Source organism: Phocoena sinus, chromosome 16 (assembly GCF_008692025.1).
Source record: "Phocoena sinus isolate mPhoSin1 chromosome 16, mPhoSin1.pri, whole genome shotgun sequence".
Classification (NCBI taxonomy): domain Eukaryota; kingdom Metazoa; phylum Chordata; class Mammalia; order Artiodactyla; family Phocoenidae; genus Phocoena; species Phocoena sinus.
The window spans coordinates 56,917,983-56,939,667 of NC_045778.1; the positions used below are offsets into that span (position 1 = coordinate 56,917,983).

Here is a 21,685-nt window from a genome sequence, read left to right on the forward strand (position 1 = left end):
TGACTAGTGAAAACTGGCAAAATTAATTCTTGAGCATTAATGCACATGACATTGTGCGTGTAAACAAGAGAATCCACTTACATTGCTGCTCTCTGTCCCTGAAAGAGCCTGCTGTAGTCTTCTTTTAGCCCAGACACATAGTGCACTGCTTCGGCCCATACTTTACGCAGCTGTATAATTGGAAGCTGTATTTTGCTGTCCTGTACTATGTGTAAGAAGTTGGGGAAAAGAAGAGGGGAGTTACTTTTTAAGATTCTAGAGTCCATTTACTATTCTTTGTGATTTCCTGTCCACACAAATAGCATTCCCATAGATACTAGAAACAGATGCTAGAAAGAACCACTTGTTACTGTTTCATTCAGTCAATGTACATTTACCGAGCACCTGTACACCTAACATGAACCCTCCAGATACAAGGGGAAATAAAAATGAAGAAGACATAATTACTACATAATCGCAAAGTTTACAATGATTCCTGTCTTTTTTTTCCTTGCTTCTCTCCAACCTGGAATACTCTTTTTTCCTCTCCACTAATTCAAATTCTTTATTTCTCTGAAGATCTAAATCAAGTCCCACGTCCTCCACAATCTGCCACAGTCTTTTCTGCTTCTGAATAACAAATTTCATCTCCTGGACTACCAACCCAGCTTCAGGAAAACTTTATTTTTTACAGTATATGATTACAGGGTAAATAGCAGCTTAATAAGAAATGCCTTCCTCAATGTAAGACTTATGAAATTATCTATTTATGATTAGCTCTTGTCTTTTATTTGGTAAAGGGAATGCTTCTTTCTAAAACCATGGCAGGTATACATATTAAGTTCAATGAAATTCCATTTTAACATTATAAAATTCTCCAAGATTGAAGAGAGATTCATCTCATACTTAAGGTGGCAATTATATTCTGTCATTCTTCTCCAATGAAAATCTTCAGAGAAAGGTCACTACACTGGATTTCATATTGAGAAAACACATTATCTGAAACAGACTTCAAAAAAATAAAGCTGTGTATCTGGAAAAATCTTTGCCTCCCCTAATAATGATTAATAGCCTCAAATAACTTTTCTTCTGTTTTTATATACCCACACTTACTCCTGAGGCTTCCTATAACAGACCAAACAAAACAAAACAAAACCCACACCTTTTAAAAAAGAGTCTGGGTGAGGAGAGTCTGGAAAAAAAAATCATATACTGTCAAAAATAAAGTCTGAAAGGGCCTAGAAATGATACCCCAAGTATCATGCCAAGTATCCAGATTTTGGTTTCTAATACTATTCTCAATTAAAATGAAAGGAACCAGGGCCCCTTGGAGAAATGGCCGATTTTAGGACTAGGGCAGGAAATTTAAAAGATGGTCCTGGAATACCATGTGGTGCCAGAAAGTAAGGAAGTGCTTAAAAAAACAAAAACCGAAACACCCTTATTGATGGAGTAAGTAAAAGGGGCACAGGAAGCCAACTGAGAGAGCTCCTAATGTAAGCTCCAACAATTTGAACAACAAAATAAATAAACTAGTATTGGATTATAATCCATAATATAAAGTAAATATCCATGAATTCAAATTGATATAATAAATAATTGAATAAATTAATAAATGGGAAAGAAGAGATAAATCTTGTGTGCAAAAGAATTCCAAATAAATTATGTAGATACTCTACCCTAAAGGAGGGGGAGCATAACTCCCACTCCTTAAGTGTGGGTTCTTGCATAGTGATTTCCTTCCACAGAGTATAGTGTGGAATGGGGGGGAAAGACTAAACTTTACAGTGGAGCAAGCTGACAAACACTACTTCAGCCAGGTAAGCAAGGCCAATACTAACAGTCATTAATCATGTTGACAGTATGTACCCTTTACATAATGTGAAGAAAACAGCACTTGAATTCTGTGATCTTTCTCTCAAAAATCCATTTTCCTACTCATGAGAAAAAATATCAGATAAATTGCAACAGTGGGGCATCCTACAAAATATTTGACCAGTACTTTCAAGGTCATCAAAAACAAGGAAAATCTGAGAAACTATCACAACCAAGAAGAGCCTAAGGAGACATGACAACTAAATATAATGTGGTAGGGATTCTGGAACAGAAAAGGGACATCAGATTAAAAACTAAAAGAAATCTGAATAAAGTATTAACTTCAGTTAATAATAATATATTGGTTCATTAATTGTAACAAAAGCATCATACTAATGTTTAAGTTGTTAACAACAGGGGAAGCTGTATCTGTGGGGGAGGGGAGTAACATAAGAACTCTATACTATCTACTCAATTTTTCTATAAATCTAGAACTGCTTTAAAAAAAAACTAATGAAAAGGAAGGATTATATAATTTCAGCCCTTATGCCCAGTTTTGTTCTTGATTTTATAATTTTGTGCTTGTTTTTAGTTTTGGGTAGACAGAAATTGATCACTTAACTTCTTCAAAAGAAAATAATTCTCTCAGGATAAATGAAATCATTTGAATGTTAAGCAGTATTCATAGGATAAAATGAAGTATTTGAACATGCTTAAATAATGAAGGAGAAACTAAAAAGTGGGCTTAATTAATAGTGAAGATTCATTTTTTTATATGTGAGAACCCTATCCACAGGAAAGTAACTCTTCTCTCAAATGAGGGATCTGGTGGTGATTTAGAATCTACCTCTTCACCTTTCAAACCATACAAACCCATCTTTCACCACATATAGAAACCTGAAGCATGAGACACAGAACAGAAACACCAAAGGACCATTTCTACTAGTCATTTTGAGTCAAAATTATATTATTTCAGATTTAAAGCTCAGTCAGTAAATGAACTATACTTACCAATATAATTTACACAGTCAGATAAACTTCTGGAAGCAAATGGTCCTTCATATACAGTCTTACTTTTATCAAACAAATAAACCATATAGCTATCACAGCCCCTCTGAAAGAGAAACAAACAATTAAGAAAAAAGATCCTTGAAAATCCTAGGTTCTCTGAGTACCTAAGCACCAGATTTCCTACTTTGAAATGCCAATGGTGAAGTCAGTTTCATTAGCACACATCTCACAGATTTAAGGTCTAAACTTTTGTTTAGGAAAAATAAATAAATAACTGTAGTATGGACTAAAGTGGAAAACAATCACCAAACCCAAAAGGACAAAAGCAAAAAGTCATAACAACATATATCCATAGAATGGGAACACTATTCAGCAATCAAAAGGAATAAAGTAATGATATATGCTATGACATGAATGAATCTCAAAAATATAACAGTATGAAAGAAATCAGACACAAGAGATTATAGATTATATGTTTCCATTTACATGGAATGTTCAGAAAAGGCAAATCTATAAAGGTAGAAAGTAAATTAGTGATTTTTCTGGGGTAGACAGAATGGATATTAACAGTCAATGAGGGCTTCCCTGGTGGCGCAGTGGTTGGGAGTCCGCCTGCCGATGCAGGGGACACGGGTTCGTGCCCCGGTCCGGGAAGATCCCACACGCTGCGGAGCGGCTGGGCCCGTGAGCCATGGCTGCTGAGCCTGCGCGTCCAGAGCCTGTGCTCCGCAACGGGAGAGGCCACAACGGTGAGAGGCCCGCATACCGCAAAAAAAAAAAAAAAAAAAAAGTCATGACCAAAATCATATTTTACCATCCATCTATCCTCTGACAGGACCTATGAGACTGCTGGTCTAATTTGAAGGTTCTAGGCTTTAGTACAAAAAGGGGAAAAAAAAGGGAGGAGGGAAGTGGCACCAAAGAGAAAGTCACGCATAGTTCAAAACAACAAATGTTTCATTTCTACCTTTTCACCTCGCAAAGCAATAAGCGTAATGAGTAGGATAAAACTAAAAGAAGAATTCTAAGATGTGGACCATCCCCCAAAGGATTCCAAGTATACATCAAAAACGCAGGGCATGCAATCTCTCTGTGACTTCTTATACTCTAGGTATATTAGAATTGTCTTACAACTCCATCCAAAACACACTGAGAGGCTGGTTTCCGAGGATCCAAAGAAATTCCCGTCTCTGAAAGAAGCTCTTGAGAACAAGTATTTATTCCAGTTTCACGCTCAATACGAGACTGTAGTGAATGAAGACTTTCATCAGGTGGTAACAGAAAAGAAATGATCTTTGCAGAAGTCATATTTAGGATGTGTACTATCTGTTTAAATAAGAAAAAAGAGAAATAAGTATTGATCGTTTGCTACATAAAAGATTCAGTGCTAGATACTAAAGAGAATTTAAGCAAAAGGCATTATCTCTGCATTAAACAAGGTTCATCCATTTTCCAAAGTGAGATCTCCTTCTATAATTATAGAGTGACAGTCTGAAAACTGAAGATAGAGTTTACTTTTCTACTGCAACAGATGTTAGTTCCAAAGAATAAAGTTTCAAAGTTCTAGGGATGCACAAAATCAAGAAATAAAACCCCCAATTTAAAAAGGTAACACTTATAGAAAAATGGTACAGATGAACTGGTTTGCAGGGCAGAAATAGAGACACAGATGTAGAGGACAAACGTATGGACACCAAGGGGGGAAAGTGGCGGGGAGCGGTAGTGGTGGTGGGATCAATTGGGAGATTGGGATTGACATATATACACTAATATGTATAAAATAGATAACTAGTAAGAACCTGCTGTATAAAAAAATAAAATAAAATTCAAAAATTCAATAAATAAATAAAAAGGTAACATTTATTTTGAGAACTATATCACTGACCTGGAAGGAAATGTTTATGAATTGCCTAATAGATGCCAACAAGTTAAGTGCTTTCACATAACATCCTATTAATTAGATCTTCTAATCTCCATTTTGGCAAAGACTGAAACCAGAGCTCTGAGAACTTCTTGCCTAAAGCCCCAATGAAAGTAGCCTGATATAGGCCAAGTAAGTGTGAAACTGAGTTAGGCGGGGCTCTACCCCGGTAACCAAGGACAGCCACAGAGTTAGAGGTCAGTCTTTTGAACACAACGTAATTTTAAATCCTTTTCCTTCTACTGTCCTTAGATAAGCCATACAAAGTTAATACCTATGTTTCCCCAACGCCTTATATTGACCAGTGTATACAAATGATTAAAATTATCTCTGCTAGAAACGTTTATTACAGAAGTAAAGCACTAATTTTCTTTTAATATACAATAACCTTCTAAGTTTAAAAAACGTGGGGTGAAGAGAAGGTAATCTTCCAAGTTGACATGGATTACGGTACAAGCATACCAGCTGAGACCTTCCATTCCATCCTGGCCTAGGCAGATTTCACACTGTGACAGTGACCACTAAGAACAATAGCAGAAATTTAGTATGAAAATCCTAAGGTGGACATTTACTTTTACACAGGGTATATTTCAAACTAGGGTGGGGTGATCATAGCATCCCACTACTAAAGCCAAGCTAGAAGGGAGCAAAAGAAAGGGTGAGGAAACACAACCTAAATTAACCTTTTTGTTCACTCAAATATTTGATAAGTACCTACTATGGTACATACTATTTAGTGTGTTGTGCTAGTAATGGGTATGCAAATTGAGTAACTTACTGATCCTTGCCCTCCATAGGATAACAGTCAAATAAAAGATATTAAAGAAACATTGAAAGAACTAAAATACAATGCAAAATGCAATAGGTACTGTAATGATGTAAAATATTGTGCCAATTCCAAAGGAGATTACTTGGTGGGAGGAGAGGGATGCTTTATAAAAGACGCACTATTTGAGCTAAACTTTGAAAAGGAAGAATGATTAGAACAAGAAAAGATTAAAGAAGAAAGGTTCTTCTAGGCAGAAAACAACAAGGTAGGCAGAGAGGTAGAAGGGGATGAGCATAATCAGAGAATAAAAATTACCCAGTTCAAATGTACCTAAAATGATGCCCCCTTAGGGCATAACAGGAGCTAAGCCTGGAAGTGCAGGATGAAATGAGACCAAGATAGATTCTGAATACCAATGTTAAGAGTTTGGACTTTGAAAGGGAACTATGGAAGGCTTTCTAAATTGAGAACCTGGCAAGTTCAGAATTGTTAAAACATTCAAAAGATACATGTCACAAAATAATTGGATATGTAAATTGAAGGACATGGAATAGTCAGATAGCCAAAGTTTCCGACCTAGGTAACTGGAAGGGTGACAGTGCAAGTAAGAGACACAGGAAAAGCTGCAGAAGTAATTAACGGAGCAAATGTGCTCAGTTTTTAATGAATTATGTCTTGGATAAGTGGGACCACCAAGTGTAGTTATAAATACTCTGCAGAGAGTTGTATAGTCACAACTAAGGAGATAAATTTGGAAGTTATCCATACTCAGTTTATAGTTAAAGTTATACAACTGGAGAGACTGCCAAAGAAAAGGAAGAAAAGTAATATGGAAGAAGAGAAAGCTAAGGAGAGACTGTTAGTGGCAAAGAATGTTCAGTACTCTTTCCCCATGCTCTACAACAAGCACATGCTCACAGACCCCTTCCAAGTAAAAGTGATGCTATGATTACCATGACAAGGCTAAAAAAAATCTGAGATAAAAACCGAAATTTTTTGAAGGCAACAAAAACTAAAGAGTGTCACCAAGTCCTGCTTGTCTAACACATTAGGGGATGATTTATTCCTTGGCACAGTAGAAGAAAACCAAATCATGATATCAGATATCTCTTCAATGTTAGCCAAGAATGACACCAACATGGCCTCAAGTTCCTATTTAAAAAAGTATGTTGGGCTTCCCTGGTGGCGCAGTGGTTGAGAGTCTGCCTGCCGATGCAGGGGACATGGGTTCGTGCCCTGGTCCGGGGAGATCCCACATGCCGTGGAGCAGCTGGGCCCGTGAGCCATGGCCGCTGAGCCTGCAAGTCCGGAGCCTGTGCTCCGCAACGGGAGAGGCCACAACAGTGAGAGGCCCACGTACCACAAAAAAAAAAAAAAAAAAAAAAAAACAGTATATCAACATGAGAGTAAAACGTTATATGACTAGTTCTTTCTCATTTCAATTTTAGAAATGCTACCTGCTACAAGCAATCAACAAATATGAAAAGACCATAGATGAGAGTTGTTTTGGGGTATACAGCATAATAGAACCTCTCATTCATATCACTGGATATTTACTGAGAATCTGGTACATGCCCTGCTTTGTACACAATGCCAGCATAGGGACGGTGTGGTGGTAGGGTAGACAACTGTTAATAAAAGTAGTAAAAACAATCCCAGCATTGAAAAGACAATCTGTATAGAGAGGCATGAGTGGAAGATGAGAAACAATTAGAGAATATATAATAGTAAAAATGATTAAATGACAAACTGTGAAGTAGAGACCATTCAGAGAAAAGGAAAGTTGAATACATGCCAGTGTAGGTGAGGAGATACACAGAGATAGATATCAGTCTGGGCAGAAGCATCTGTCAAAGCACAAAAATGCATAATGGACTTGATGGCATAAGGAGCAGTGACAAGCTGGTCCTAAGTGAAGTAAAGGGTAAGAGAAACGAAACAAGCACTTGGATGGGGTGGACCTGAATTAAAAAGCCCCCAAAAGCCAAGCAGATCAGTTTAGACTTGACTTGGTAGGCAAGAAAGAACTGTTAAGTTTCTTAGACAGGAGAATAAAAACGCATTTTCAGAAGATGAGACAGGCAGTTCATGTTGCATGGACTGTAGGATGGAAAGGAAATATAGAGGCATGAAAGCCAGGTAGGAACCTTCCTCACCAAACCAAATCTAGTACGATTAGACCTAAATGAATGAAATGGTACCAATATGAGAAAGGGGAAAACCCAAAAGATGCTACAAAGGAATAATCAACAAGACCATTTCAAAGTAAAACTGAGAACGCTTACTAAAGAAATAAAAATGCATCCACTCTAAGAATATCATCATCTTTTTCATATAAGCATCAGGAAAAGATTATTAAAATATATTTATGCCCATTTTCCAAATAAGTTTGTTAACTTCAATGCAAGTCTTATGAAGTAGACCCCATTCAAACTAACCTTCAAATTCAGAATGTGATCCATTAATACAAAACATCTTGGCTGCTTCAAAGTAAGATCAATAGGTCCTCCTCTCTGCTGAGGATCCCAGTTTAGCATCAACTGTAGCCAGTTTTCCATGGGTTCTACTATTAAACTAGAAAACATACAAAAATGGGATAAAACTCATTACGTTCCAATTTTCTTTTAGTTTTGTAAAAAAAGAAAAGGTAGTTTTACAGGTTGTCCATTTCCTTTGTCATTATTTGCATCATTTCATATCTTACTTTCAAATAATTCATGAAATGACACATGACAAGGCTTTTTTCCATAAAAAACAACCCCAAACCCACAAATGCAAGTTACCAGCAACTCCAACAGGTGAATCCAGTTCCATTCCCTAAGGAACCCATTCACCACAGTATCCCAAGAGTGTTCTTAGCACCTAAGCCAATCAGTTGAATGGCAGTTCTTGTTCCCACTAGACCTGTGCTGTCCATATGGTGGCCACTAGTCACAAGTGGCTATCTGCATTTACACTTAAGTTAATTAAAATTAAATAAATTTCAAATTCAGTTCTTCAGTCATACCACCCACCTTTCAAGTATTCAGATACGCATGTGGCCAGCACAGATATAAAACATTTCCATCGTTACAGAAAGTTCCACTGGATAATGCTGTTTGAAACAGACAACTCTACTACTGTTCTTTTAAAACCCTGAAGAAACTGAGGCAAACTTCCTCAACTAAAATATACATACCTACAAAGGCTATTTGGTTGAGGTAAATGGCTACTAAACCGAACTTCTCCTGTCATCTCTTCGCATGCAAATATACACTTTGGATCCTTCTTCTTAATCTTCTCATGCCTATAAAAACAAAAGCTACCTCAGTCGACAACCTGATTCTCACAAACACTAAGAATTTTTGCCTTTTAATTTTATTCCACTATGTGTTAAAAAGCAATTATACCATTTAAAGAAAGGTTGGGGGGGAAGTGGGCAACTGAAAATTTCCATTCCCATTAATCATACCAAAGTTCTCTTCCATTTCTTACCAGGTAAATGGCTGCAGATGATGCAAAAAAGGCCTATACCCAGCAATACACTCAAACACCATGGTCCCAAAGCTCCAATAATCAACAGTGGCTGTGTAAGGCTTATTCTCAAAGAGCTCTGGGGCCTTAAAAAGAAAAAATGCTTTAAACATCAACACTGTAAGAGAAAAGCTACATGAGTTTTGAACTATTATATTCACGACCTTCAGAAATAAGAATGAGAATCCTGTACACTTAAATTCAAAGAAACAATACATGTCTTACCAGATATTGCAATGTTCCCACAAAAGATGTACACAGACTTCCTTGATCAACATCTTTGGCATATCCTAAATCAATTATTTTATGCATAATCTGCAAAATAGTAAGTATTAAATGGTTGAGAAATTTGAAAAGGAAAGGCAATGATGTCCTTATAAGGCTCTGGAGGAGAGGGTGGTGGTGAAGAGCATGGGCTCTGAAATAACACGAACATGTTTCAGGCCTGAGCTCCATCACTTAAATAGCCATGTGATCTTGATGAAGTTACTTAACTTCTCTCAGTTTCCTATGTAATGGTATTACTAACAATCCCTACTTCACAGAATTGCTATTAGGATTCAATGAAATAGTGAAAATAATTTAACAGTGTCTGACATATGGTAAAAACTACATATAGACTGGCTATTAATTTTTATTTTGGTATATTCAGAATAAGCTTGATTCATTAAAACTGGAAGGCAAAGGCAACTTCCAAACTTGTAAGAAGCATCATACCATTTTAGAGTGGATCAATGTGAATAAACACCTATCTAACTTCAAGAATATCCTGAAGTCTCGGGATACAAAAAGACCCCAAATAGTTGGTGCAAAGCATACACAAAGAGCTTCTAAGAGAAGATGCATCATCAAGGTTTCATCATCTCCAACTGATCATTATCTTCACTACTAAGGCCACACAATCCAATTCAAGGTTTAGATTCTTGGCTTTATGCCTTTATTGGAATGGAATTTGGGCACCGGAAGCAAGAAAACTGCTCAAATTACTTTGATAAAAATATACGTTCCAGAAAATATACGTTCCAGGAATCAATTCACAATTTCTGGTTCTTCTCAAGCTGACTCTTTTAGGAATCTGAGAAATCAAGGTTTTGAATTATTTATTTATTTATTTATTTATTTATTTGCGGTACGCGGGCCTTCTCACTGCTGTGGCCTCTCCCGTTGCGGAGCACAGGTTCAGGATGCGCAGGCTCAGCGGGCCATGGCTCGTGGGCCCAGCCACTCCGCAGTACGTGGGATCTTCCCGGACCGGGGCACGAACCCGTGTCCCCTGCATCGGCAGGCGGACTCTCAACCACTGCGCCACCAGGGAAGCCCAAGGTTTTGAATTTTAATTAAACATAGAACTTAGGACTTTTGGGGAGGAGAAAGAGTTTTGTTTTGTTTTTCTTAAATAAGAAACATACTTTAAACATATTTTTTTTCTTAAAGCAGACCGAGGATGTGTGTGTTTTTTGGATGTGCTTTGTAAGGATTAACAAATTACTTACTCACTGCCTACTACCTCTGCTAGATACTGTGCTGGAAAAAAGAAATGAACAAGACAGGGGTAGTTCCTTCTCTAATGGAGCTAACTGTATTAGCAGAGGAGACAAACAACTAAACACAAAACCACACTTCAGTGTAGTGAGGGCTGGGATGAAGTACAGAATGCTATGGAGGGCACCAAACCTCAAAGACTAAACTACATCATGGAGACTCTATTCGATTGGCATGAACATTTCTTCAGGTTTTACCTACCTTTCCACCAACATCCTGAAGAACTATGTTTTCAGGTTTTAGATCACGATGTATAATTTTGTTTTCATGCAAATATCGTATCCCAGATCCTAAATAAAGTTTAAAATGTATTTTGAGGTAATAAACAACACTGAATTAAAAACAATTCATCTCACATTTTGTATAGATCTGCTCTGATGCTCGAATTTATATGGACCATCATAACTACATGATTAATGATTTAATAGAAGCTCAGATTTTCTCCACAGAAAATACAGTAACAAATACTGCAGAATTGTAACATGTATTCATTTAACTTATGAAAATTAATATTAAAAAGAAATGGAACAAACGATTGAGAAAATCCATGTATTTATCATTGGAGCCTTTCCTTCCGACCTAGATCACCCTCTTCAACTAGACTTTTGCCTCCATGACCTAAGAAAAGAAGCAAAACCAAAATATACAGAGAAACATAGTCTGGGCTTTTGAACTTCCTCCAAGGGCCTACGTCCTGGTTATTTTAGGAACTTTGCAGGAGTAATTATGATTAAAAAGAGACTTCACCCTAAAAGAACCTGGGCCCATGAGATGAAATGCCCCCTGGTAAATAAAGTTACTATGTTAATCAGGGAGGGAGCAGGAGTACAACTCAATAAGGTCATTTCACACCATTTTTTTTTCTGGCAATTGGAACATCTATTAGTCAAATGGACACCTAGCCAAACACAAAAAATAAAAAAACAAAATATCCTAATTTTAACTTAGCATCAACGGTAATAGTTAAATTTTTCTAATAATTTCTTACAGATAAAAAATTTCTTATAAAGTTTCTTATAGTTAAAAACCTATGCTTTGTACAGTACATCAACAATTCTCCTAATTCCCAAGTAGTATATGGAATCTTTTATAGACCAAAGGGGCATTAAATTATGATGGCATTTTCATATTGATTACATACCTATATCACTCAGTAAAGAAAGTATCTGGCTTTCTTTAAGTCCACAGCAATTTTCTGGTTTGTTGAGTAGCTAAAGAAAAAAAAAGTCTAAAAATGTATATTGCCAATATTGCTGGGCAGTAATACCCATACATTAATCATTAATCATTATACTCTGAGAGAATACTCAAATAAGAAAATAAGTCATGATTAAGAAAATATAAGGAGGAAAATTACCAAATCCATACCGAGGACATGTAAATTTCATGACAAGGTTTATACAAGTAAAAATAAAGGGAGAAAGTTTTTGAAATCGAAAAAGTTGAAAAATCTCACAGATAAATATGTAAAGATAGCCATATGGTAGGTTTAAAATGAGATCAGAAAGATTTGCAAGAGAAAACAACTTATTAATAAACACTTTAAACACTGATACTGTGGACTAAAACCATCAATACAGTCCCATCCTGAAAACACCACCACCAATAATAAAAAATGCGTGTTGTAAATCAGGGGTCAGCAAACATTCCCTGCAAAGGGCCAGAAAGTAAGTACTTTAGGCTTTGCAGGCCATATAATCTGTCACAATTACTCAACTCTGCTGCTATAGTAAGAAAGCAGCCACAAAAGCAGAGAACAGGCCATACACTCCTGACTCTTACTCTACTCTATTGAGTGGGATTCGAACACTGCTAAAGTTCATGATTTACTATCTCATCATCTCAAAACATCCACACTACCTTCCGGAGATCTCCTCCAGAACAATATTCCATTGCTAGAAGAGGCACATCATTAATCAAAAAATTCAATTCCTCAGGAACATCACAGGCCTTTACAACATTGGCGTGGTTCAACCTAACAAGGGGAAAACATTATAATAAAAAATTTGTTTCCAATGAAAAGGGACTGAGTTTGAAATGGTAGTTAATTGGGGGGCAGTGAGGGGAAGAACGGCTGACATTGTTTATAATATTCTAATCTCTCATTTGTATAATTAAAAATTAATACTTGTTAAAAAGAAAATCTAGATAAAAATACTATCACAATTACTACTATTACATTTTTATATGCCAAGTAGTAAGCACTTTACATACATTAACTCATTTACTTATCACAATAATCCTACTATAGGTAGATTTATTAAGAGTTTCATCACACAGGAGAAAACTGAAGCACAAATTGGTTAAGTAACATAAGATCACACAGCGAGTAAGTGGTCAAGTAAGGATTCAAATCTGGCAGTCTGGCTCCAAAGCCTGTATCATACTACCTCTCCCATAATCACTTAACAGTGTCACCCAGCTGTGATCACTATTAAAATTTTGGCATATTTCCTCCCAGTTTTTAATTTGTGCACAAATACATTTTTTTCAATAAATATCGAATCACATTATATATTATTTCCTAACATCGTTTTTTAAACTTAGCAATATATCATCCCATCATCATCATCATCATCACCATGCAGTGGATCTCAAAACTGGAATAGATTCCCAGGGCCTAGGGACCTAAAGGAACAGAATTTCCATGTGTAGAGCCTGAGGATTTATATTGTTAACAAGCTTTCCTAGTGATTCTGCCACACAGCCAAGTTTGAGAACCATCATCGTGCATCAAGAACACTTTAGTCAGAAAGTACTTATTTCAAATCCAGACTCTTATTACCTACCAGTTGTATGACTCTATAAGCTTCAACTTCCTGCTTTATAACATAGAGATAATGCCTAAACTCAGGGTTGTTGTGACAACTAGAAGAATTATTTGCAAGCACATATTAGCACACTACCCGTGGAGGTTTTAAAATATGTCCACTTCTCCCTTCAAAAGCTTAATTCTCTTTCCCTTGAGTAGAGGCTGTATTTAGTGACTAATTTCTAACAAATAGAAATTATTTGTAGGACGTCCCTGGCAGCGCAGTGGTTAAGAATCCGCCTGCCAATGCAGGGAACACAGGTTTGATCCCTGGTCCGGGAAGATCCTACATTCCGTAGAGCAACTAAGCCCGTGCACCACAACTACTGAGCCTCCACTCTAGAGCCTGCGAGCCACAACTGCTGGGCCCATGTGCCACAACTACTAAAGCCCGCGCGCCTAGAGCCCGCGCTCTGCAACAAGAGAAGCCACTTCAATGAGAAGCCTGTGCACCACAACCAAGGGTAGCCCCTGCTCGCCGCAACTAGAGAGAGCCCGCACGCAGCAAGAAAGACCCAATGCGGCCAAAAATAAATAATAAAATAAAATAAATACATTTATAAAAAAATTATTTGTAAAGGATGGAGTGTTACTTCTGAGGAAAGATCATAAAGATATGTCAGCTTTCAACTTGCTCTCTCTCTCAGATCACTGACTTCGGAGAAAGCTAGCTGACATGTCATGAAGACATTCAAACTTCCCTATGGACAGGCCCATATGGTGAGGAACCGATGCCTCTAACGAACAGCCACTAAATAAGCTTGGAAGTGGATACTCCAGCCCCACTCAAGCCTCTGGAAGACTGCAGCCCCAGTCAACATTTTGAGATGTTTCAGAAGGGATCTCCTGAGTCAAAACCACCCACCTAAGTCATTCCCAAATTCCTAAACCACAGAAACTGTGAGATGCCAAGTTTGTTGTTTTCAGCCACTAACTTTGAAGATAACTTTTTACAAAGTAATAGATACACTGTTTAACAAAGTAGGTGAGAGTAAAGAAATGAGAGTAGTGATTGTTATTTAACTATAAAGTGTAATAGACGAGCACTGCCCAAGATCTAGAAGAAACAGATTCTGCTCTCAGAAAGCTGAGTCTGATAATACCTAGCTGACTTTTTAAACTAAACCTACTTAAGCATGATGTGATGTTATTATCTGAAATAGAACACATATATTTAATGAGAAAGAGAAAAATATGTTCGTCAAAATATCCTAAGAAGAATGGATTCCTAGCCTCCTTCCCTATGATGACATCTGGATGGGCTGCAAAACTGGGGAAACTTAAGTCATCAAGTACACTTACTTCTTCATGATCTGGATTTCATGGCACCACCGTTCTCTGTTTTTGGTGCTTAGCTCCAAGCGACAAGACTTAATTGCTACTTTGAGATCAAGTTCCTGCCAAAATAGAAAGTCAACAGAAAATTATAAATTAGGTTCTTGTGCAGATTTACTTGCTAAGAAAGAAATGCCAACCTGGGGAAACAAAACTCTTTAGCTTTACTAATTAAACATATTTATCCACAGTTCTCTTGAGCCAATGCTTTTGCCAGGTAAACCATGAGACCATTAAACTAATGCTTTAAAACTGACCTTCAAACACACCAAAGCACACAAGCAAAAAGTCACTGAGGCTGATCCTATAACAGATCTCTTCAGAACACTGTCTCATATATACTGCTAGAATAATACAAAGGCCCTGTCTCCCCAGTAAACTCTTTTTTGAATTTAGTCAAGACAGCTAACAAGGGCCCCAGGCTCCAGCATAACTAGAATGAAGAGAATAACTCAGGGCTCCCAAGCTCAACAGCAAGAAATAGTTTTAATATGACCAAATCTAGGGCTTTCCTGGTGGCGCAGTGGTTAAGAGTCCTCCTGGGGCTTCCCTGGTGGCACAGTGGTTGGGAGTCCGCCTGCTGATGCAGGGGACGTGGGTTCGTGCCCCGGTCCGGGAAGATCCCACATGCCGCAGAGCGGCTAGGCCCGTGAGCCATGGCCACTGAGCCTGCACGTCCGGAGCCTGTGCTCTGCAATGGGAGAGGCCACAACAGTGAGAGGCCCATGTATCGGAGTCCGCCTGCCAATGCAGGGGACGCGGGTTCAAGCCCTGGTCCAGGAAGATCCCACATGCCGCGGAGCAACTAAGTCCGTGCTCCACAACTACTAAGCCTGCACTCTAAAGCCCGCAAGCCACAACTGCCAAGCCCACGTGCCACAACTACTGAAGCCTGCGTGCCTAGAGCCCGTGCTCTGCAACAAGAGAATGAGAAGCCCCCGCACCGCAAGGAAGAGGAGCCCCCGCTCGCCGCAACTAGAGAAAGCCGGCACGCAGCAACAAAGACCCAACACAGCCAAAGATAAAAATAAATTTATTTTTTAAAAAATGACCAAACCTAATACAAAAAAACTCCAAAATTAGTTCCTAATCTTTGCATTCCAAATGACATTAAAAAAATCTTAACAATGATTGTATATTTCCATATCTATAAAATGAACCTAACAGCTCCTGCCTCTATGACTAGTAATTTAGCCAGTTCTAACTGAAATCAAACCCAACCTGATGCACATTACAGGAAGTAGCCAGGCCTCATCACATTCTGGCAACAGTAATAATGCAGTCCAGGAACAGGAAGCAAGACAGCTTGTATGGGATGGTATGAAATGGGGGATAGCTAGAGATAAGACAGCTGATGTATAGAGAGAGAGTAAGGAACTAGGACAGACTAAAATCCAACCTAACCACTGTCCTCCCTCCCTCCAACCTTTCTTTTGTTTTGCGTAGGCACCCGGTTGTTGCTAGGTCCCATGTAAGCTTTTACTACCAGGGAGTCAATCTAACCATGAACAACATTAAGTCCTAAATTATCATATATGAATAAGGCAGGAAGCTATCTATTTCGAAAAGATCCCACCCTATAGGATCCTTCAACTTCTCAGTTTATATTTCACCTACTCTGTGAAGGCCTTCTTCACTCTACCTTTACACAAAGAACGTTCTGTGGAAAGTTTATGGATGTCCAGCAAAACAAAAAAAAGAAGAGTTCTGTGTTAAAAAAAAAAAAGAAGGTAATATTCGGGAGATGGATGGGTGGTGATGGCTGCACAAAATGTGAAGGTACTTAATGCCACAGAACTGTACACCTAAAAATGGTTAAAATGGCAAATGTTATGTATATTTAACCACAATAAAAAAAAATTGGAAAATACTAAGTTAAATTAATTTCTTTACTATAGGACTTCACAGAGCTTTTAATACGCTAATGTGGGTTATGACTCTCCAAATGAATAAATATTATATGCAGCATTTATACAGTGTATTGATCACTGTGTCCTTTTTTCAAAGCATTTCACAAGGTTAGTTTTTCCAAACACGTTTTGAGATGTGCCACCCTATTCCCTAGGAAGAGTTCTTTGGTTATTTTGCCATGCTTCCACATCACTTTATCAATACCTTCATTATATAGGGTACCAAATTGTACTTAAAGTGTCTACTTTTCCCACTAGGCTTGAAATTTCCTTGAGGGTAGAAAATACTGTTTTTGTTGATTCTGGTACCATCAGCACCCAGCACAGTAATCAGCTAAATAAACCATCTCACATCCTTTTCCCTTTCTCGTTGTGATTTAAGAAGCATAGGTGAAATATTGAGATGTGGCTTCCACCAAAACACAAGGATCTTGAAAGCTGTAAACTCAAAGCTGTAAGTGAAAAAGTAATGATGCTGTTTCCAAGTCTTATGACAGAGTATTTCTTCTCTTCTCACTACAGGCTCAGTTGTCAAACGTCCCAGTTCTGGGGAAGGGTCACTGTGGACATCTGGAAAGTTTCTGAGAGATTTCTAAGATTCTAGAGGAACCCAAATCTCTTCCATTTAAAAAGTGATGAATTCCATAGAGACAGAAAGTAGAATGGTGGTTGCCAGAGGTTGGGGGGAGGAGGAAATGGGGGCAGAGGGGTGTGTTATTATTGTTTAAAGGATACAAAGTTTCAATTTGGGAAGATGAAAATGTTCTGGAAATGGATGGTGATGACTGTTGCACAACAATGTAAACGTACGATGCTACGGAACTGTACACTTAAAAATGGTTAAAATGGTAAATTTTATGTTATATATTATACTTTACCACAATTTTTTAAAAAAATTTATGTATTCATCCATCCCCAGCCAGGGACCAAGCAAAGCAGTCACATAAGCATGCTAGCATGCATGCTTCTTTTTCTTATGACCAGACTGAGGGGCAGGTTTAGAAAAAAAGACCACAGTCAATATTCTGCTGAAGTATTTGGCTCTCTCTCTTTACTCTTTGAGTGCCTTATGTCTGATGGTGAAAATTATTAAATTTACTACTTGTCTGGCTGTCAAAGTACTTAATGCCTTAGTCCTTCACCTTCCTTTCTCCCTGTCTCCGAGATTCCCTCCTATGCTCTATCTAGAAACCTGCTTCACAAAATGTCCTCAGTTATATCAGTGACATTTGTCATTGCAACTGCCACACAAACAAGCCTATTCCTCCCAGGTAGATTCCCATCTACCCTACCTCCCACCCTATATGGTGGGCTCTCTACTCACACCCATATTTCTTAGGACAGCAAATCATGCTTTCTCCTCTTCAACCCACTTCTTAATTCATAGGCCCATGCAAGCATTTTAGTAATATCTTAACTGTTCATCTTGTCCCATCTGTTTTTCCACACAGATTTATCTTTTACAAAATATCTTTGAGAACACCACTTTTACCTTGACATTTCCTTTTTTAATGTCAATTAATGATGATGAAGATGACGACAACAGCAACAACACAGCAGCAGCAGGAGCTAACATCTGAGGGCTTACCATGGGCCAGGTACTCTATTTAGCTTTAGACATATCATTACCTTATTTAACTCTCAAACAGACCCATGATGTATATACATTATTATAAACATTTCATAAATGACAAAACAAAAGCTATACTGCAGGGATTATTATTCCAGGGTCTATAAACCTAACAGGTCTGTGAACGTCCTTCAAAAGAGCATGGACCCCCTCAAACGGCAATGCATAAAGTTGTGTGGGTGTGCATTTGTCTGGGGAAAGGGTTCATAACTTTTATTGGTGTATCAAAAGACTGGCTCAGGGGCTTCCCTGGTGGCGCAGTGTTTGGGAGTCCGCCTGCCGATGCAGGGGACACGGGTTCGTGCCCCGGTCCGGGAAGATCCCACATGCCGTGGAGCGGCTGGGCCCGTGAGCCATGGCCGCTGAGCCTGCGCGTCCGGAGCCTGTGCTCCGTAGCGGGAGAGGCCACAACAGTGAGAGTCCCACGTACCGCAAAAAAAAAAAAAAAGACTGGCTCAAACATGATTGTTAGCTGCTGCTACAATGGTTAAACATTTTCAGTTAAATCAAAGCACAATTCCCAAGTTTGATGTTGACTGTCTTCCACCTGCTAGAGCACCTCACCCTCAATCTATCTCCTTCCCTTGTGAAGCCATGATCATTTTTACCAGCTGATCCTCATATTGTTCATTACCTAGAACGCGTCCCCAATTCCGAAGCCTACCCAATGCGTCCAAAAGCTTAACTGTGGACCCACCATGACACCGTCCTTACCTACTCCAAGCACTACAGACATCACAGGCCTCCAGGTACACACATGAACACACATTGCAACAGGCAGGCCCATCTTCTCCCCCACTTATGCTCATAACACGCACCGATGTGCGTCTGCCTTACACACCCTGACCCTGCATTCAGAGGGACACATACGAACCGTCACGCTCAGTAAACACTTTGTCACATTTTGACAGTCATAACAAAAGTTCCCCATAATAGCTCTACCTCACACACACTGACCAGGACCTCTGGTACAACCTCGGACTCACACACCAGGCTCACAAACACAACTTGTGCGCTCTCTCTCTCTTACACACACACAGACACACACATACACGCTCACTGGCCCACAATACTGCCCAAGGTCTCACCACCAATCTCTCACATACTGACAGTCACTGTGTTCCACAGGCGCCCTGACAAACACGCACCGCCGCTCCCTCGCGCGCCCCGCCTCACCCGATGTTGGTACAGGCAAACATTCCCGAACCCGCCGGTGCCCAGCCGCTCCCGCATCTCCCAGGGCCCGCCCGCGCCCGGCCGCAGCCCCGGGGGCCGCTCCATGGGGCGGGAGGGCTAGAGTCCTCAGGTCCCGCCACTGTTCCGAGGCCGGTTCCGGGCTGCCGAGGCTCGCGGGTCTCTCTTCTCGCGAGGGGATGCGTCACTTCCGGTAACTGCGGCAAGAGAAAAACCCCGCCCCAACTTCTCCCGGGGGCCGCAGGAGCCCAGCCGGGGAAATGGTAGTGAGAGGAGGTGAGCGTTTTCAATCCATTCTAAGAGCCCCGGGAATTTTCGTGGCTGAGAGAACCCATATGTGTTTTTCCAGTCTTCAAAAATATAAGATCCCTCCAAACCCTTCATTCCCTTTAAATCAGTTTCCAAACCAGTCTTTCCCGTATTCGTCTTTTCTAAACGTCACGTCGTCTCCACCCCTGTCTACACTTCACCTTTCTTCAGACCTCTGCCATCTATCCTCCAGCTTCACCACCCGCTGAGGTGGCACTGGCAAAGGCCACCAAGGATTTGAATATTGCGAAATCCGTAGAACTAGAAAGAATTCTGCACTAACAGGCCCACTGATGCATTAGGCTTCATAGTTTTTTTTCTTCTCTTAAATGATTAATCATCTTCCATTGACAGGTCAGCTCTCCTTTTGCTTGACTTCCTATACACCTGTTCCAGGATCTCCCCTATAACCCCAAACAACTCAAGGATGTGACGCTGTTCCGGAGTAAAGAATGCTCCTCCTGACTTCGGGAGCTTTTCCCTAAACGCCCTCACTGAGCTTGCTGTCAGGCATACCCCCAGTTGTGGGTTTGCCAGCTCGGTAGTTCCTCATTGTGGGGATTGTTTCCCATGAGCAATGCAGGGCTGCAGGGGCAAGCTTCCGAATGCTATTGGTGCAACAAGAAGTGTTTGAGTGGCAGATTGCCTTAGAATAGGGGAACCAGCTCCCCGTTTTCACTTTGAGTTGGTTGTGTGCTTCACGGAACTTGGGGATCTCATCAATCACTCCAAGGTATAACATCAGCATGGAATTAAATTCTCTAAAGAAATGTGTCAGCTGTGCTAAGTGTGGTCATTTGAACCTCACTTGAAATCATGTGCACTTGAACCATCATTTGCGCAGCCCGGCCTGTGAGCTACATAGAATTCCAGCTAACACTTTGTGACACATGACTGTGCCACAACAGATGCAGCATGTTGAGACTTCTCAAGGTGGATACAGCATGTACCCCACAGCAGTGCTACTGGCTGCTTTGAAAGCACTGAATAGGCTTTGGCAGAGCAAATGTCTGTTGTCACCAGAATCCCTGAATATTGCAATGAGAATGTTGAACACTGTATGATACAAAACGAGTCGTGTTGTAGTTGTTCATCAGTAACCTGTGTGTGGAATCAGAGATTCTGGTTTCCCATATGTGCTTGCTAGCCATGGAGCTGGAGCATCAGACTTGGAAGTGGCAAATGGTACCTCCAAAAACATGTCCCTTAGAGCTGGGCAGACTGCACAGATGATTGTGGCAGCTTGTTCTAATAGTATGAAGCCCTCACTTGCTAGGTGTATAGCATCTAGCTCTGGAGTGTATCTGATTTCCACAGGTGGGGCCAAAATCCCATAATTCTCACTTGGAAGAGCTGCGAAGGGATGCTGAGGACCTGAAGACCCTGAAGTGGCCATTTTCGCAGGAACTGGGTTGTTTCCCATAGTTCACTTTTTGAGGTTTTTCTGAATTAAAAAAAAATCCTGGCAGGTTAACTTCAGGCTCCGTAATCTTCAAGTTTGCCAGTTTGTTTTCTTCGTGTAAAAAATGGAGGTAATAATACCTACCTCGTAGATATTTTGTGAGGATTAAGTAAAACAGTGTCTGGGCCATAAATGCCCAGTAAATAGAAGCAATTATTTTTCTTTTGGCTTCCAAGATCTGGCATTCTCCTGTGATCACTCTCTGTCTCTCTCTCTCTGCTCTTTCTCCATGTACTTATTGGATCACTCTATTTCCGAGCACTCCTTAAATATTGACATTTCTCAGGTAGTCATCTTCAGCTTAGGACTGTATTCACCCTACTTCCATCCATTCTCATAATTTCACCTATCCTATACCCTGATGAGCCCCAAAACCCTATCACCAAACCAGATCTCCATGAATTTGTAACTATCAAACAGCAACTAAAACTCAGTATCTAAAGGAGAACTCGTCTTCTTTTTAAAAATCTGCCCCTCCTCTTC

The 21,685-nt window shown here is 39.6% G+C and overlaps 1 protein-coding gene across 2 annotated transcripts in view; it reads right to left on the minus strand.

The window, feature by feature from the left end:
• CHUK (component of inhibitor of nuclear factor kappa B kinase complex) overlaps positions 1-19,598 on the minus strand; it is a 35,039-nt gene extending 15,441 nt beyond the window's left edge. Inside the window, exons 1-12 of one of the 2 annotated variants that reach the window (XM_032608592.1) lie at positions 19,414-19,598; positions 14,665-14,759; positions 12,411-12,525; positions 11,692-11,761; positions 10,752-10,840; positions 9,234-9,323; positions 8,970-9,094; positions 8,674-8,781; positions 7,934-8,069; positions 3,937-4,131; positions 2,806-2,908; positions 82-205 (exon numbers count right to left, since the gene is read on the minus strand). In XM_032608592.1, coding sequence (XP_032464483.1) covers positions 82-205; positions 2,806-2,908; positions 3,937-4,131; positions 7,934-8,069; positions 8,674-8,781; positions 8,970-9,094; positions 9,234-9,323; positions 10,752-10,840; positions 11,692-11,761; positions 12,411-12,525; positions 14,665-14,759; positions 19,414-19,518 — 1,355 coding nt within the window. In that variant the 5' untranslated portion in view covers positions 19,519-19,598. The remainder of the gene's footprint in view (positions 1-81; positions 206-2,805; positions 2,909-3,936; positions 4,132-7,933; positions 8,070-8,673; positions 8,782-8,969; positions 9,095-9,233; positions 9,324-10,751; positions 10,841-11,691; positions 11,762-12,410; positions 12,526-14,664; positions 14,760-19,413) is intronic. The other variant, XM_032608591.1, reaches the window with a different exon arrangement.
• Between the last annotated feature and the right edge of the window lie 2,087 nt (positions 19,599-21,685).